The sequence below is a fragment of the Medicago sativa genome, chromosome 8 (assembly GCF_051527215.1).
Source record: "Medicago sativa cultivar Bolivia chromosome 8, Bolivia_mono, whole genome shotgun sequence".
NCBI classification, from domain to species: Eukaryota; Viridiplantae; Streptophyta; class Magnoliopsida; order Fabales; family Fabaceae; genus Medicago; species Medicago sativa.
In genome coordinates this window covers 54,396,754-54,412,577 of record NC_140756.1, presented here as the reverse complement: position 1 = coordinate 54,412,577, position 15,824 = coordinate 54,396,754, and the positions used below count along the sequence as shown (strand labels likewise).

Genomic DNA, 15,824 nt, shown 5'->3' with positions numbered 1-15,824 from the left:
GTCTAGTCCCCAATGTATGCTTTAATAATTATCAGTGTTGTGTAGTCCTCAATGTTTTCTTTAATAATTATCAGTGTTGTCTAGTCCACACTGTTTGCTTTAAAAATTGTCAGTGTTGTCTAGTCCCTACTGTAATAATTATCCGTGACTTTATTTCCCATACTATCTCAATGTTTGCTTTAATAATTATCCACACTGTTTGCTTTAATATATCCACCACACAAATCTCACTAACTATTTCACCTACTATTCGTGAGAATGTCATCCACACAATATGCTTATATATAGAGACTCATACCTACTTCCAATATCACAAATCTCATTCATATCTACTTCCTATATCACAAATCTCAATCTACTTCCTATATCACAAATCTCATTCATATCTACTTCCTATATCACAAATCTCATTCCACTTCCAATCTTTCAAAAAAACTATCAATGGATCCTTTTGATGATATGGAAGCCTACACACAAAACCGTTATAATGAAGACACTTTTATGGTCAACCAATTTATTCAGCGTCGAAAAAATGCAGAGGAAAAGGAAAAGAATGCATCTCGTAGAAGAAAATATATCAATAGAGATCATGCAGCGGCAAACGAAAGACTAATTGAGGACTACTTTGCCAATGAGCCTACATATGACGATGCAATGTTTCGTCGTCGGTACAGGATGCAAAAACATGTTTTCCTTCGAATCGTTGAGGACCTTTCAAGTAGTGATGACTACTTCACCCAACGATTTGATGCAGCCTATAAAGAAGGTATATCTCCCTTAGCAAAATGTACCACAGCAATGCGAATGTTAGCATATGGTGTGGCAGCAGATGCGATCGATGAATATATCAAAATTGGAGGTTCTACAGCATTGGAGTGCTTACGTAGATTCTGTCAAGGAATCATACGATTGTACGAGCAAGAGTACCTGAGAGTACCAACCGAAGATGATCTGCAAAGAATACTACATGTTAGTGAAATGCGGGGGTTCCCAGGGATGATCGGGAGTATTGACTGCATGCACTGGGAGTGGAAAAATTGTCCTAAAGCATGGGAAGGTCAATTTACTAGGGGGGATAAGGGAACCACCACAGTCATTCTTGAAGCAGTTGCATCTCATGATCTATGGATCTGGCATGCCTTTTTTGGATGTCCGGGAACGTTGAACGATATAAACGTTCTAGATCGGTCGCCAGTGTTTGATAATGTGGAACAGGGAAAGGCTCCAAGTGTGAGTTTCTTCGTGAATCAACGTCCCTATAATATGACATACTATCTAGCTGACGGTATCTACCCTTCTTATCCAACTTTTGTCAAATCCATTAGACTTCCTCAAAGTGAACCCGATAAGTTATTTGCAAAATATCAAGAGGCATATCGGAAGGACATCGAACGTGCATTTGGAGTTCTTCAAGCTCGATTTAAAATCATCCGTGAACCAGCTCGCTTGTGGGACATAGGCGATTTAGGTATCATCATGAGGACATGCATCATATTACATAATATGATTGTTGAGGATGAACGGGATACATATTCTCAACGCTGGACCGATTTTGAGCAATCTGAGGAAAGTGGATCTAGTACACCGCAACCACCACCATACTCGACCGAGGTGTTACCCGCTTTTGCAAATCATGTACGTGCTAGATCCGAGTTGCGTGATTCAAATGTTCATCATCAATTGCAAGCAGATCTAGTAAAGCACATATGGGCAAAGTTTGGAATGTTTAGGAATTGAAGATAATTTGTATCGTACTAATTACGTTATTTGTGTGTTGTGTGCTTAGTTTATTGTTTAGCATTTTAAGTTATTTGTGTGCCGCGTGCTTAGTTTCTTGTATTGCATTTCAAATTAAGAAAATAATTAAATATTTAAATAAATTTTGTTTAATTATAATCGTTAAGTGTATATTATTTTAATTTAATTATAATTGATATTTTTATTTTTATGTAATTAAAAATATAAAAATATAAAATTAAATAATAAAATTAAATAAGAATATGAATTAAAAAAGTGGTGGGGTAGAGTGTTGGTGGGGTAGATTGTTTAATGTTGTTTAACCATTGGAGATGGTTATTTGTGAATGTTTGTTTAATGTTTAGGTGGAAGAGAGAGAAAATGATGTGGAGTGTTTGGAAGTGAAAAAGTGGATGTTTAAACAAAAAATGTTGTTTAACCATTGTAGATAGTCTAATATTTAAGCATTCAATGAAACTAAAAAGTGAGTTTTTGCTTATAAATGTCACCGGATGGAGTATGTGTTAAACTATTATTACATCTTGTTTACTCTTTTCTTGAGACTTTCAAACACAGAAGAAACAGAAAAGCAGCGCCGATAATGTCTCATTTGCAGTTACACCTACACTCAACACCACCATCACTCTCATCTTCTTCTTCTTCTTCTTCATCCCTCAAACTTTTCACAAACAACAACTCTTTCTCTTTCAAAAACTCTCTTCCTTTCAAATTCAAACCCCTCACTATCCGATGCCGCCACTCCGACGTCTTCAACCCTTCCCCTCCAAACCCCCCTCCTCCTCCCACTACACCCCCCAACAACCCTTCAGGTACTTCTTTTTCCCCCCTTTAACCCATTTTCTCTAAAACATGCTTTTTTGCTCAGAAACTAAACCCCATTTTAAAAAAGTTTCATTTTTTGTTTTTGGTTATTGCAAAAATTATAAAAATATACTATGTATAATGAAATTGTTGGTGAAAGACACTAGGAATATGTAAAGGGTTGTATTTGTTTGTGTAATGGACTAACTTGGTTTATTTGTGTGTGTGTGTGTTTAGTTGGAGCTTTGCCACCTAGGGTTTATGTTGGTCATTCCATTTACAAAGGGAAGGCTGCTCTCACTATCACTCCTAGACCACCGGAATTCGCGCCTTTGGATGTAAGTATAAGCGTGTTTCGACAAACTGTTATTGTTTTGTGATACACCATTTAGTACAAATTGCGGCTACAGTGGTGTTATAGCACATATTTGATAAACCGCGATTGTTCCGTTATACGCGATTTAGTACAAAGTGTTGTAAATTTGCGGCTATGGTGGCGCTATAGTTCTCTAACATAGTGAAATTTGAACAAACTAGTATTTTTGCTAAGATTCCCAATTGACAATGCTGACGTATGATTATTTATTTTGGATTTCATTGTGCTGGTTGTTGTTATATTGTGTCGTGTTTGGACAAACTGCTATTGTTTTGTGATACGCCATTTGGTACTAATTGCGGCTATAGTGGTGTTATAACACGTATTTGATAAACCGCGATTATTCCATTATACTCAATTTAGTACAAAGTGTTGTAAATTTGCGGCTATGGTGGTGCTATAGTTCTCTAACATAGTGAAATTTGAACAAACTAGAATTTGCTAAGATTCGCAATTGACAATGTTGACGTATGATTATTTATTTTGGATTTGATTGTGCTGATTATTGTTATATTGTGTCGTGTTTTTTGTGTGCTTGAGAATTGAATGTTTTTAATGTGGAACGTTTTGGTGAATTTTGTAGTCAGGGGCATACAAGATATCTAGGGATGGTTGTTTGCTGCTTCAGTTTGCACCTTCTGTTGGTCCGCGTCAATATGATTGGAGTAGAAAACAGGTTAGTTATGTTTGTATTTTGTAATTTATGGGTGACGATGGTATTGCAAAGTTGAGAAGTTCTTATATGATCTAACAGATGCTGGTTTTCTAAAAACTTATGTCATGGGTTTGTGCCACAATTAAACCATTTATGCTATTTGATTAGAATTAAAATACCATGTGATGAAATTTGGGTCGAATTTGAACTATTAAGAGTGTTAATCTTGGAGTGTGTAAGTGTATGCAAGTGTTTTTTCCAGTGTTGTTAAATGGTGGCGTTATAGCACTATAGCTTTGCAGAATTTTAACAAATCACTATTCTTCCATGATACGCTATTTTGTACAAAATGTTGTCAAATAGAAGCTTTACTGCCGCTATAGCATTGCTGCCTTGTGTAGTGAATTTTGAACAAACCACTATTTTTTGTATTTCGATATTGACAACACTGGTTTTTTTGAACAAAACCTGATAGAGTTTGACATTGTTTTATTCTCTGATTATGATGTTCTTTGTATGGTTCTGTTGGAGCTATGAGGTTGGTCTTGTAGTTGTTTAAAATGTGATTTCATCATCCGGTTTACTTGAATGCAGCTGTTCATGTTATCTGTGGATGAAATGGGAAGTGTGATTAGCCTTGGTGCAAGGGAGTCTTGTGAATTTTTCCATGATCCTTTCAAAGGCGGAAGGTAGTTTCTATGCTTACTTCCTAATTGTTTTGTAATGGGATTAACATGTTATAATATCTCTTACCATTGCTTAGATTTTTACTGCAATATGAATTGCCTCTTTTTCTATGAGAGGGGACATGGTCGTTTTTGTATTTCTATCTTTTAATAACGCAGTCAAATAAATATTTGAATTTGAAATATGACCATATATGTCAGTTCATACAGATCTGGGTTGTGTGCAGTCACAACTCACAACCCCATGACTGCACGCAGTCAGCCACATTTGGACTGTTCAATCAAGATCTCACGGTCTAGATATCTAGCTCGGTATTTCCAATTTGAAAAGGATCAAAAATTTTATTCAATGTCCATATGTGGCTGACTATGTGTTGTCGCATTGCACATAATCCGAATCTAGATATATTTCATTTTATGTTTGTTGTATGGGTGGCCACATGTGAGGACAGGTTTTGATGTTATAAATCATGGCTGCTTTGATTCTATGTTCATTTAAAGCATTACCAAAAATGTCTTTTTATGCAGTGATGAAGGCAAAGTCAGAAAGGTTTTGAAGATTGAGCCTTTTCCGGATGGTTCTGGTTTCTTTTTTAACCTCAGTAATGTTCTTTCTTCATAAGCCTTATTTTCAATTTTTGCATCATTTTTATTTTATATTTCCTTTCCATATTCAAGTTGCGGCACTATGTAATGTTGAGTTGATTGAGTCAATCACATATCATTAAAATGAACAAAGTTCACTTAGAGAAGATAATATGAAGAAACGTATTTTCCGATTGATTCAGTTCTGTACAAAAAGGTACTGAAATGTATAGACACTGGAAATGATTAAGCTAAATCTAAAGATATGATCCTAATTAATTAATTACACAATATACAACAAATCTTCTATGCCTAAGTTGTCATCATAAATACAAATCAAATCTCTTATTATATCTCCATAATCTATATCATCTTTCAACAGACCTATTTTTATGCAATATCTGCTATAAAAATGAAGAGAATGAAATTTATTAATATTCTCTCTCCTCTCGAGTCCTGACTTTATTATGGCATTTTTTAAAGGTGTTCAAGACAAAACTGCGAACGTGGATGTAAGCATGAATATCCCTGTATCTAAAGCAGAGTTATCGGTTCTACGCTCAATTTTCAAGGTATGCCTACCTCTGATTTCTAATTGCAATGTTTTTATTGCCATGATGTGATGCTCTTATAGTTCAATGGAAAGCTTGTTGTCGCAAAATTAACTCATCATCATTACGAAGAAGTAGCAATCAAAATCTAACTAATAATAAATTTAGCAATTATAGTAGCTTAACCATTGTCAAGCAAATTCCATTGTCTGACCACACTAGGTACATGTCTTTTTAATTAAGAAATCTTGAAGTCTTAAATGTTGTTTTTCTGCTTGTCTATTTAAAAGAGAATTTAGAATACAGTGTTGTCAATTAGCGGTCATAGCGTAGCGGAATTTGAACAAATCACTGTTCTTCTGCAGTATACTATTTAGTACTAAGAGTTGTCAAATAACGGCACTGTAACACTATAGTGTAGCATAATTTGAACAAACCACCATTTTTTGCGATCCGTGATCGACAACACTGAATAGCTCAACAGGTCATGAAAAATGTAGCCTGTCATGTTTATTCATTCACTATAGTGACATAGTAGTGCTTCAACAAAGGTTTTGCTGCAACATGTTTCATGCTTTGATAAGTTTATTATTCTTTATATGCATTCAACCTGATTAATATTTTTGGCTTTTTGTGTGTAGTATATCATGCCATACCTTCTAGGTTGGCATACCTTTGCAAACTCCATAAATCCGGAGTATTCCGCAGCGGCGAACAATGCTAATCCAAGATATGGTGGAGACTACGAATGGAACAGATAGGGATCACTATTTTGTGTGTGTTAGTGTTACAAAACAATCATACTCTGAACTTCTCAACTTTGAAATGTGCTAAATGGCTGGCTTTTACCTGTTAGATTAATTGTTTTAGAAATTTTGGCTCATGAGATGGTGATGTTATTGCTTGGTGCATGTTATGATTAGTGCGTGTGGAAGAATGATATTTTGTCTAAAATAGTGAATAGTAATAATTAAAGAGAATTGGATATCATGTCGAAATTGTTAGGCCGGATGTCATGATCGGGGTTCGAACCTCGGTACCTCCACTTTGTGTGTGTGAGTTTATGATGCGCCTATCTACAAAAAATAGAAAGAAAAAAAAGAGAATTGGATATCTTAAATAAGTAATAAGGAATTCAATCTTAACTTAAACAAGTAACAAGGAATACGATCTTAAATTTTGCCTATGGAGAAAATCTAATTGAAAGAGAACCTATTTTTGTGCATACGGTAATTTTTTTGCCAGGTTTAGTCACTGCCAAACGGTCGTGAATGATATGTACCAACATGATTTCATAAGGGCAATTGTATATTTATAAGAAACTAGCAACATGCATTTGAATAACTACATAAACGATTTCATTCATTTAAATTGATAGAGTATTTCAAATACAATCATATTCAACATCGTTAAAAACATAATATAGGAATTTGTAAACAAACTTACATCATCCAAGTTAATAACATACAACCAAAATCCTATAAATAATATGATTAAGTAAAAGTGATTGGAATGTCCATGTCTTAGGATCTGTAACGTTGATGCTAAATCATTGATTGAATATGTAATTGATAGAAGTCGATCTTTCAACGAAGCCAAACGAACACCGCAAAATGACGGTAACTCAAACAAGACGATGAACAATACAACACTGACTAAGACAATGAAATCACGAAAACAACCTAGATCTGAGTGAAAATCACTTGTTTAGATTAAAATACAGAGAAGCTTTAAAAAGAAATTGAAGATTTTCACACGCCAGCAACTCTATCAAACTATCATATTTGTATTGTTTAGGTTTCTTTAGACGAAGATTTTCATCGTGCATGTCCTGATTTCTTCGTATGTACTGAGACGAATCAGATTTGCCCGAATAGCATGGATAAATCTCAACAATGTAGTGTCTATCTCGATTGGTCCCATGGAACTATACTAACCAAATATAAAGAACATAAGGTCTCACATCGTTGTCGTTTTGAATTTTCACATCGTTGAACCTTCTTGTAAACATGTCCCTTGCAAATGTGTCCATCTGAATTGATTGATAGGCAACAATACTCAACAATGATCAACTTTCTTGTGTCGTTGAGGTTGAGACACTCATTAATTTGGTCTAGTTGATTCTTCAAATCATACAATGTAACACCAACATTGATCATAAATTGTTGGAACATTGATGTGACGTTGGAAGAAAATTGGAAGATTGGAAGATTAAAATCACCAAGTCATAAGACTTTGAGTTAGTGTTGTGTGAATTGAAAAAATAGAGTATGAGGTTCCCACATAAAATAGACGACATGCATTACTAGTATTTATATTGTAGTATTTAATTTTTCAAGTACCTGATGGACGAAATTGACAAGTGCATCAAATCGTAACAAGTAATAAAGTAGTAAGTTTATCGTTCTCCACATGGATTGTCGTTCAACTTAGTAATTAATAAAACTTATTTCAAAATATGAAAGTTAAATAAAATTGAATAGAATTGCAGGGTTGAATTACCCTGCGCAATACAAGATTAGGTTTGTGATTCAGATTATTAACGACGATTTGAGAATCCTTGAATCCCCCTCCGTCTTTGTTGGAATTATATTTTAAAAAACAAACAACTTATGTGGTGCCTACTTTTGATTTAATGAATCCAACGGTAAAACCAATACGACGTTTCTTACAGCAATTATTGCCAGACTAAACTAGGTTTAGATTATCTACGACATTGTCCAAAGAAAAGAGTAACGACAGAAGAAATTCAAACCTTAACTTCCTAACATATATAACAAATGGTAATTAGAAAAGTCAATGGAACTGATGTTATTTCGGGTTGTCAGGGCCTACTTTTATCATACGGTTCATTCTTCAAGATTACACACGTAGTTAACCAATTGAAAAAACATTGAAAAAAACAGGCATAATCTAATTTAAATCAAGCACAATAAAAGCATAAAATGAATGGAAAACTTTGTAATAATATCCAACAAATAAGAAGGGGTTCATCTTGGAACCATAATCAAGAGGTTAAGTTGGTCATAACAACACACATTATAACAAAACAATAGAAAAATATACCTTAAAGGGAAAAAGAGAAGGAATGATCCTGCCTTGAAGCTCTGAAGCTTAACCCTTGCCTTGAACCGTCAATGTTTTTGAATGAATAATAATGTGTGCAAGGGTCTCTATTTATAGCATATGATTACTTAGGGTTTAAGAGAAGAAAACTGAGCTTTTTGCACCGGTCCATCATGAAAAACAATCAATGATGACTCACTTCTGAGCTAGAGTCACGTTTCTCAGGAACATTCATAGTTTTCGACTTTGACATGAGACTCAATACCAGAGAAACGACTTGTAATTTGGTCTTGATGTTCTTTTTCACCTGAGGCACAACTTGGACCTTTTTATCTTCAAACTTAAACATATGTTGGAACAAGAAAATTGTTCTAATGTACTTTGTTTTCATCAAATAAATTAGGGGTTATTGTTCTTCAAACCAACTCGGTTCTTACAATCTTAACCTTGGACAAGTTCTTTAAATTGATTATCTTTCTTCTAAATTCCTTTGACTTCTTCCCATTGTTTGAGGCCTATTCGCCATTTAACTTTTAGATTGGGACATGGCCGTATCTGAGGTAGGGCGAAGAGGGCGATCGCCCTAGGCCCCAATAAATAAGTACGGAATTTGTGCCCCAAATTCTTTTTTTAGGGGTCTATTAGGCCTAAAAAAATTGCTTAGTTTTTTGTATCAAGTTTAATGTTTATATATATTTATCAGTTAGTATCCAAATTGTAGATTCGCCCTTAGGCCACCAAAATCTTTGAAACAGCCATGGATTGGGAGGTGAACTTTGCCTTACCTTCAACCGTTTTTTCCCACTCCTTGTGGTTGATGGGAATTCTTCCCGGTTTGAATTTGGATGACTAACTATCATGCCTTTCAATGTGTCTTTACCCTTGGAGCTTATCATATGTATTAGGCTCACTTCTGGAATTTATCATTTCCAGTGTGCTAACAAATAAATGGACATTCATAACTTTCCTATGCTATTATGATCACGTTGACTTCTTCTTTGACTCTCTATTAGCTGGGGTGGCTTTGACATACTGGATATTTTCAACACATGCAATGATTCCATATCAATCTTTCAAAACAATTGATTATTTTGATTCTTAGTCCATATTTTGATCTTTTAATAACAATTGATTATATTAAAGATTCCTCTTGTAAAAAAGATTATATTAAAAACAAATGCTAATTTAGTAGTCAATGGGTTTAGACAATAAAAAAGTTTGAGAAGGTGGTTTAAAGTTATATTCTTCTCTACCATTTGTTAAAACTCATTAACCACTTAATTTTTTTTTGTTTGATTGAAAATTATCTTTAAGGGTTAAATATGTTTTTAGTCCCTATAAATATGTCAACTTTTCGTTTTAGTCCCTCTAAAATTTTCCTTCGACTTTTAGTCCCTATAAAATTTTCAATCACTACTTTTGGTCCCTATTTTTAATTTAATTTTTGTATTTTTTAATGAAATTTTGCAGAAATGTGTAAAATATTCTAAAAAAATTTCCTAAAAAAAAAATTAGAATTTTTTAACAAAACACAAATAAAATATGAATTTTTAACCGTAAAATATATAAAAATTCATATTAAATTCATGTTTTGTTAAAAAATTCTGATTTTTTTTGGATTGATTCTTATAATATTTTGAATTTTTCTGAAAAATTTTATTAAATAATATGAATTCTACATATGAGTTTACTTTAAAAGAGGGACCAAAAGTGAAGATTGAGAATTTTATAGGGACTAAAAGTTGAAGGAAAATTTTAGAGGGACTAAAACGAAAAATTGACATATTTATAGGGACCAAAAACATATTTAACCCTATCTTTAACTACACAGCAATTTCTACTTTTTGTTTTTTTTTTTTTTATAATTTAAAAAGTGATTATTACATAGTACATGCAACTACTATGTAACAAGATCTTTATATTGAACGATTCTTGGGTGTTCATAACCATAAATATAATTGGTTTAGGCACACATACAAATAAAAATATGTAAAAAGAAAAAAAATCAATTTATTGTTATTAGGGTTAATATGTCTTTACCCCCCTGTAATATAGGCGAGTTCCGGTTTTCCCCCCTGTAAAAAAGATTCTTTCGATTCCAACCCTGTAATATAAAGATTCCATCGAAAACCCCCCTGAGCACATTTGAGACCCCCCAGCTGATGACGTGGCATGACGTGGCATGACGTGGCGCGCCAGTGTGTATTTTTTTTTTTTAATTTCTTTTTCCCTACCACGTGTGTATTTGACTGCCACATCTCTATTTCCCCTTTTTTTAATTAAAATCATTTTAATCATTTTAATTATTAAAAAAACATTAAAAATTTTATTTTTTTTAAAAACAAAAATCAGAGAAAATAGAAAGTCACTTCCTTTGTTACGTTTTCAACCCTAACAAATCAACACACACTTCACACTTTCATCTTCCATTTTCTAAACCCATACTCAACAATCACTCAAAATCGGAATCGAATCCAAATCGGAACCCAGAAGAAGATGACCAAATCGAAGAACATGAAGAACGCGAAGAAGAAGAATGTTGCTACGGAAAAGAATAATCCGAATAACGGGAATAATAACGGGAACGACGCGAAGAAGAAGAACACGAAGAAGAAGCTAAGCATGGAAGACGGAGGAAAGAGGGTCGTAGCGGATGCGAAAATGAACAATGAAGGTGGAAACGCTTCAGTAAGTTTCTTTCTATCTCTTTATCCTTCTTCTTTGTTTGAACATATATTTGCATGGATTTAAACAAAGATGGTTGTTTTTAGATGTTGTGGTCCTGTTAATGTCTTTAAAAATCATATATGTGCATGGATTTTTGTCTTGTAGGGTGTTGTCGTTTAGGGTTTTTTATTCCTAAGAGAGTAAATTGTTTTGCTGACCGTGTGTGGGGTCCACACTTACACGTGTCTAACTGTGATTGGTCTATGTTTTTTGAAGGAGAAACTCTTGTTCAACTGTGTCTTTCATCACGGTGGTGAATTTGTTATGGATGATGTCTTGTTCTATAGAGGTGGAAAGCAAACAATAGTAATTGATATAGATTTACAGACCTGGGGTATGGATGCTATTGATGAGATTGTAACTGGTTGGGGATATGATAAACAACACTACAGGATTTGGGGTGCAGTTGATGGGAAAGATGGTAAGTTTTTTCAAATTTATGTTGATCATCTTGCTGAAGAGGTTGCTATAAGGGCTATTGGTGATGAAGTTGATGGGCATTTATATTTAGAGCACAATCAACAGCATGTCTTAGAAAGAGATTTGGAATTCAGGGAACCTGTTTGTTTTGATATGAAGTTCAACTCTGATGTGGAGGATAGTGGTTATAGCAGTGATGATGTAGATCTAGATGACAGTGAAAATGAGAGAGCTACTGCACTAGATGATGGGTTTGATGTTGCTGAAAATGAAGAAGTCCCTGTAGATAAGTTGTTAATAGGCAATATGAAGAAGTCAGGTACTAGTCTCTGCAGTAGAGGTAAGGCTCCTTTGGTTGAACCAGACAAGAAGCAAAACTTAAGTAAAGGAAAGGGTAAGGCTCCTATGATGGAACCAATTGAGGAATACTTTAGTGAGGAGTTAGATAGCTCAGATCCAGATGATTCTGACCATGAGGGAGGAATTAGGTATGAAAAGTTTAGAAAGGAGCAATTAAACAAGGACTATCAGTTTAGATTAGGTATGGAATTTAATTCATTAAGAGAGTTCAAGGATGCAATGATAGAGTGGAATGTACTAAATGGGTATCAAATTAGCTTTGAAAAAAATGAGAGTTATAGGGTAAGGACTGTGTGTAAGGTAGATGCTTTGAAAAAAGGAGAAAAAAGAGAGGAAGGGGAGAAAAAGAAGTGTGGGTATTTATGTCTTTGTTCTAAAGTGGGTAACAGTCACACTTACCAAATTAAAAGCTATGTAAAGGACCACACATGTGGGAGGGTTACAAAAAACAGATCTGCCAAGTCTAAGTGGGTTGCAAACTTTGCTGTTGTTAACAAACTTCAAACAACTGAGAAAGTCACAATCAAAGACATCATGAATGATATGAGGACCAACCACTCAGTAGATCTTACAAGAGGAAGGGCATGGAAGGCAAAGCAGATAGCACAGAAGATTGTTGAAGGGGATGCTGACAGGCAGGATAGCATGGTCTGGAGATATGCTGCTGAGCTAACAAGGGTTTGTCCTGGTAACACTGCTAAGGTAAATGTTGAAAGACTTGGTCCTACACTTCAACCAAGATTTGGGTCTTTCTACTTTTCCTTTGATGGATGCAAGAGGGGATTCAAAGCTGCATGTAGACCTTTTGTGAGGGTTGATGGGTGCCACTTGAAGACTAAATATGGTGGACAACTTCTGCTAGCTGTTGGAAGGGACCCCAATGACCAGTATTTTCCACTGGCATTTGGTGTTGTTGAAGTAGAAAGTAAGGCAAGCTGGAGATGGTTTATGGAGTTGTTGATGAATGACATAGGAAATGATAAAAGATACGTCTTCATATCAGATCAACAGAAGGTATATCAATATTAATTGTGATTTTTAACTGTTTGTAATTTTGTCAGTTTTACTAACTTAACTGTGTTTTAATTGTTATAGGGATTAATGTCTGTTTTTAAAGAAATGTTTGATTCAATTGAGCACAGACTTTGTTTAAGACATCTATATGCAAACTTCAAGAAGAAGTTTGGTGGTGGAACTTTGATAAGGGACCTGATGATGGGTGCTGCAAAAGCAACCTACTTTCAAGCTTGGAAGGCAAAAATGGATGAATTGAAGAAGATTGATGCTGGTGCCTGGGAATGGTTGATGCTTCATCCTACTAAAAGTTGGTGTAAGCATGCTTTTTCTTACTACCCTAAGTGGGATGTACTAATGAACAACCTAACTGAGTCCTTTAATGCAACAATATTAGTGGCTAGGGATAAACCATTTTTGTCTATGTGTGAATGGATTAGGACTTACTTAATGAATAGGATTGGTACTGCTAGAAATAAATTAGATAGGTGGCAACACAACATCATGCTTATGCCTAGGAAGAGGTTAGATAAAGAAGTTGTTCTGTCTGGACAATGGACACCAAATTTGTCCATGGGGGAGGAATGGCAAGTGACACATCATTATGGTCAGCAACAATTTATTGTTGATACTGCTAAGAGAACTTGTACTTGTGGGTTTTGGGAATTGGTAGGGATTCCTTGTAGACATGCAATTGCTGCATTATCTTATAGGATGCAAAACCCTTCAGATTTTGTTGACCAGTGCTACTCAAGGGAAAAATATTTAGAGTGTTATAGTTTTGGAGTCAGTCCCATCAATGGCATGGAAATGTGGCCTCAAGTAGACATAGAAGAACCTTTGCCACCACACTACAAAAGAGGACCTGGAAGACCCAAACAACTGAGGATCAGGGAGGTTGATGAGCTTGGCAGTAGAATGAGAAGACCTGGAGTGAGTTATAGGTGTACGAAATGTGACAAGTTTGGACACAACAAGAGGAAGTGTAAAAGTACTACTCAGGATCCAAATGCTGCTAAAAGACAGGTAAATTTTTTTCACTTTTTTTAACTTTGTTTAACTTTGTTACTTTTTTACACATCTGATAATGGTATGAAACTGTTATAGAGAAAACCAAAGAGGCAGACTGAAAGTGGTGAAAATGAGGATGCAAATGAAAGTCGTGAACATGATGCACATACTACTGAAAGGGACAACTCTGATAACCCTGCTAAAAGACAGGTAATTTCTTAGCACTTCATATCCATTATTTTACCCATGATAGTGTGTTTCAAGACTTAACATATGTTGTGTTCTTACTATTTTTCATAAGCATTATTTTACCCATATTTCTGCTGCTACAACTGATCAATCTCCTATGTATGCAGCTGCAACTGAAGTTAATGTGTCTGCAGCTGCACCTGAGTTACCTGCTGCTGCAACTGAGTTACCTGCTGCTGCACCTGGACCAAAGATGTTCAATGGACCAAGGATGCTCAATGGCTCAAGAATGCTCAATGGCCCAAGGATGCTCAATGGCCCACCTGTGACAATTGCTGCTAAGTTGAAGAATACTGTCCAAAAGGTTAAGAAGAGGACAAGTGATAGGATCAGGAAACTAAAGACAAAGTTAATTAAAGGTCCAGGGGCTACTGCAGATGCACCAATGGTGATAGATGAGTCTGAAGAAGGGGTTTTAACACAAGAATGTACTGCAAAGAAGGAAGGAGTGGTTCTTCCATATATGAGAACAATGCCAACTTTAGTTGTAGAGAAATAACTTTGTTTCAAGTAATGTGTCAGTGTTTTGTAATGACTTTAAGCACTTTGTGTGCAATCTTTTCAAACTTTGTTGCCTGTTATGACATTAAGCACTTTGTGTGCAATCTTTTCAAGTACTGTGTTAGCTAACTATTTTGTAATGACTTTAAGCATAATTAACAGTGGTGCTAAGTATTTTGTAATGACTTTATGCACTATTAAAAGTGTTGCTAACTATTTTGTATTAAATCATGATGTTACTGACGCCAAAGTTAAACCAGAATGTAACAAATCAAAATACTTCATTCATTAATACCAAGCATTACATCATACTAGTTATAGATGTTCTAAAGTTCATCTTTGAACACATTACATTTCAACAGATTACATAAACTTCAAAACAACCAAGAAGAAAATCCATGACAACACTAATAAAACAAGTAGTCCAAAGCTTTTGCTTCTTTCATATTGCAACTTCTTCTTTGTTTTTAGGTGCTTCGTTGTGGCCCTCTCAGTCCCATATACCTTGCCTAATTCCTTTCCAACTTCTTTTCCAACTTCCTCTCCATTTTCCTTGCCAAAAACCCTTAGAAATTCAGATAGCCTTGCACAGTTCTTGCAACCATCTTCAACATTCCTACCAGTCAGATTCACCATGTTGCAGCTTCCAACATCGTAGGCATTTGAACCTTCTGAGTTATGCAATGTAGAACCAAGTTCACTGTCCCTGTTCTTTGCAGCCAATCTTTTCAACAGGGCTTTCACTCTTGGTGTTTCTAACTCATCATCCCATATGAACAAATTACAATGATCTTCATTCTACACCAAATAATTACAGCATATTTATAAGACAAGAAGAGGAAAACAAAATCAAAAAACATCAAAAATTATTACCTCCCAGAAATGACAGCACCTCCAAAATTTCCTCTTTGGGTTTTCATCTGTGTTTGATACCCACAATCGCATAAACCTATTGCACCCACATTTCGGTGTTGTTCTTCCATCTGAGTTCCCAATTGATGATGCTTTGCTTCCAGCCATGACAAACCCTAAAAAAAGAAATTCGCAAATAACAAATCGCAAGG

At 35.0% G+C, this 15,824-nt stretch overlaps 2 protein-coding genes across 2 annotated transcripts; both read left to right on the top strand.

Annotated features, from left to right (window-relative positions):
- The first annotated feature begins 2,297 nt into the window (after positions 1 to 2,297).
- Positions 2,298 to 6,410, top strand: LOC146899580 (single-stranded DNA-binding protein WHY1, chloroplastic-like). Its single transcript, XM_085735908.1, has 7 exons — positions 2,298 to 2,567; positions 2,797 to 2,897; positions 3,519 to 3,611; positions 4,185 to 4,279; positions 4,805 to 4,878; positions 5,345 to 5,433; positions 6,054 to 6,410. Exons 1-7 carry the CDS (start codon positions 2,339 to 2,341, stop codon positions 6,171 to 6,173), a joined length of 801 nt encoding a protein of 266 aa, XP_085592034.1. The 5' UTR covers positions 2,298 to 2,338; the 3' UTR covers positions 6,174 to 6,410.
- A 2,613-nt stretch (positions 6,411 to 9,023) lies between these two features.
- On the top strand, positions 9,024 to 14,758 carry LOC146899579 (uncharacterized). Its single transcript, XM_085736813.1, has 6 exons — positions 9,024 to 9,038; positions 10,969 to 11,166; positions 11,422 to 12,999; positions 13,081 to 14,025; positions 14,107 to 14,220; positions 14,312 to 14,758. Exons 1-6 carry the CDS (start codon positions 9,024 to 9,026, stop codon positions 14,756 to 14,758), a joined length of 3,297 nt encoding a protein of 1,098 aa, XP_085592939.1.
- The last annotated feature ends 1,066 nt before the right edge of the window (positions 14,759 to 15,824 follow it).

Excerpts from the sequence above, each read along its gene's own strand:
- LOC146899579 (XM_085736813.1), top strand. Across the intron at positions 11,167-11,421 it reads ATGAAGGTGGAAACGCTTCA|GAGAAACTCTTGTTCAACTG; the intron begins GTAAGTTTCTTT and ends TGTTTTTTGAAG. Across the intron at positions 14,026-14,106 it reads CAAATGCTGCTAAAAGACAG|AGAAAACCAAAGAGGCAGAC; the intron begins GTAAATTTTTTT and ends AAACTGTTATAG.
- LOC146899580 (XM_085735908.1), top strand. The coding sequence starts at position 2,339 with ATGTCTCATTTGCAGTTACACCTACACTCAACACCACCATCACTCTCA. Across the intron at positions 3,612-4,184 it reads ATGATTGGAGTAGAAAACAG|CTGTTCATGTTATCTGTGGA; the intron begins GTTAGTTATGTT and ends ACTTGAATGCAG. Across the intron at positions 5,434-6,053 it reads TTCTACGCTCAATTTTCAAG|TATATCATGCCATACCTTCT; the intron begins GTATGCCTACCT and ends TTTTGTGTGTAG.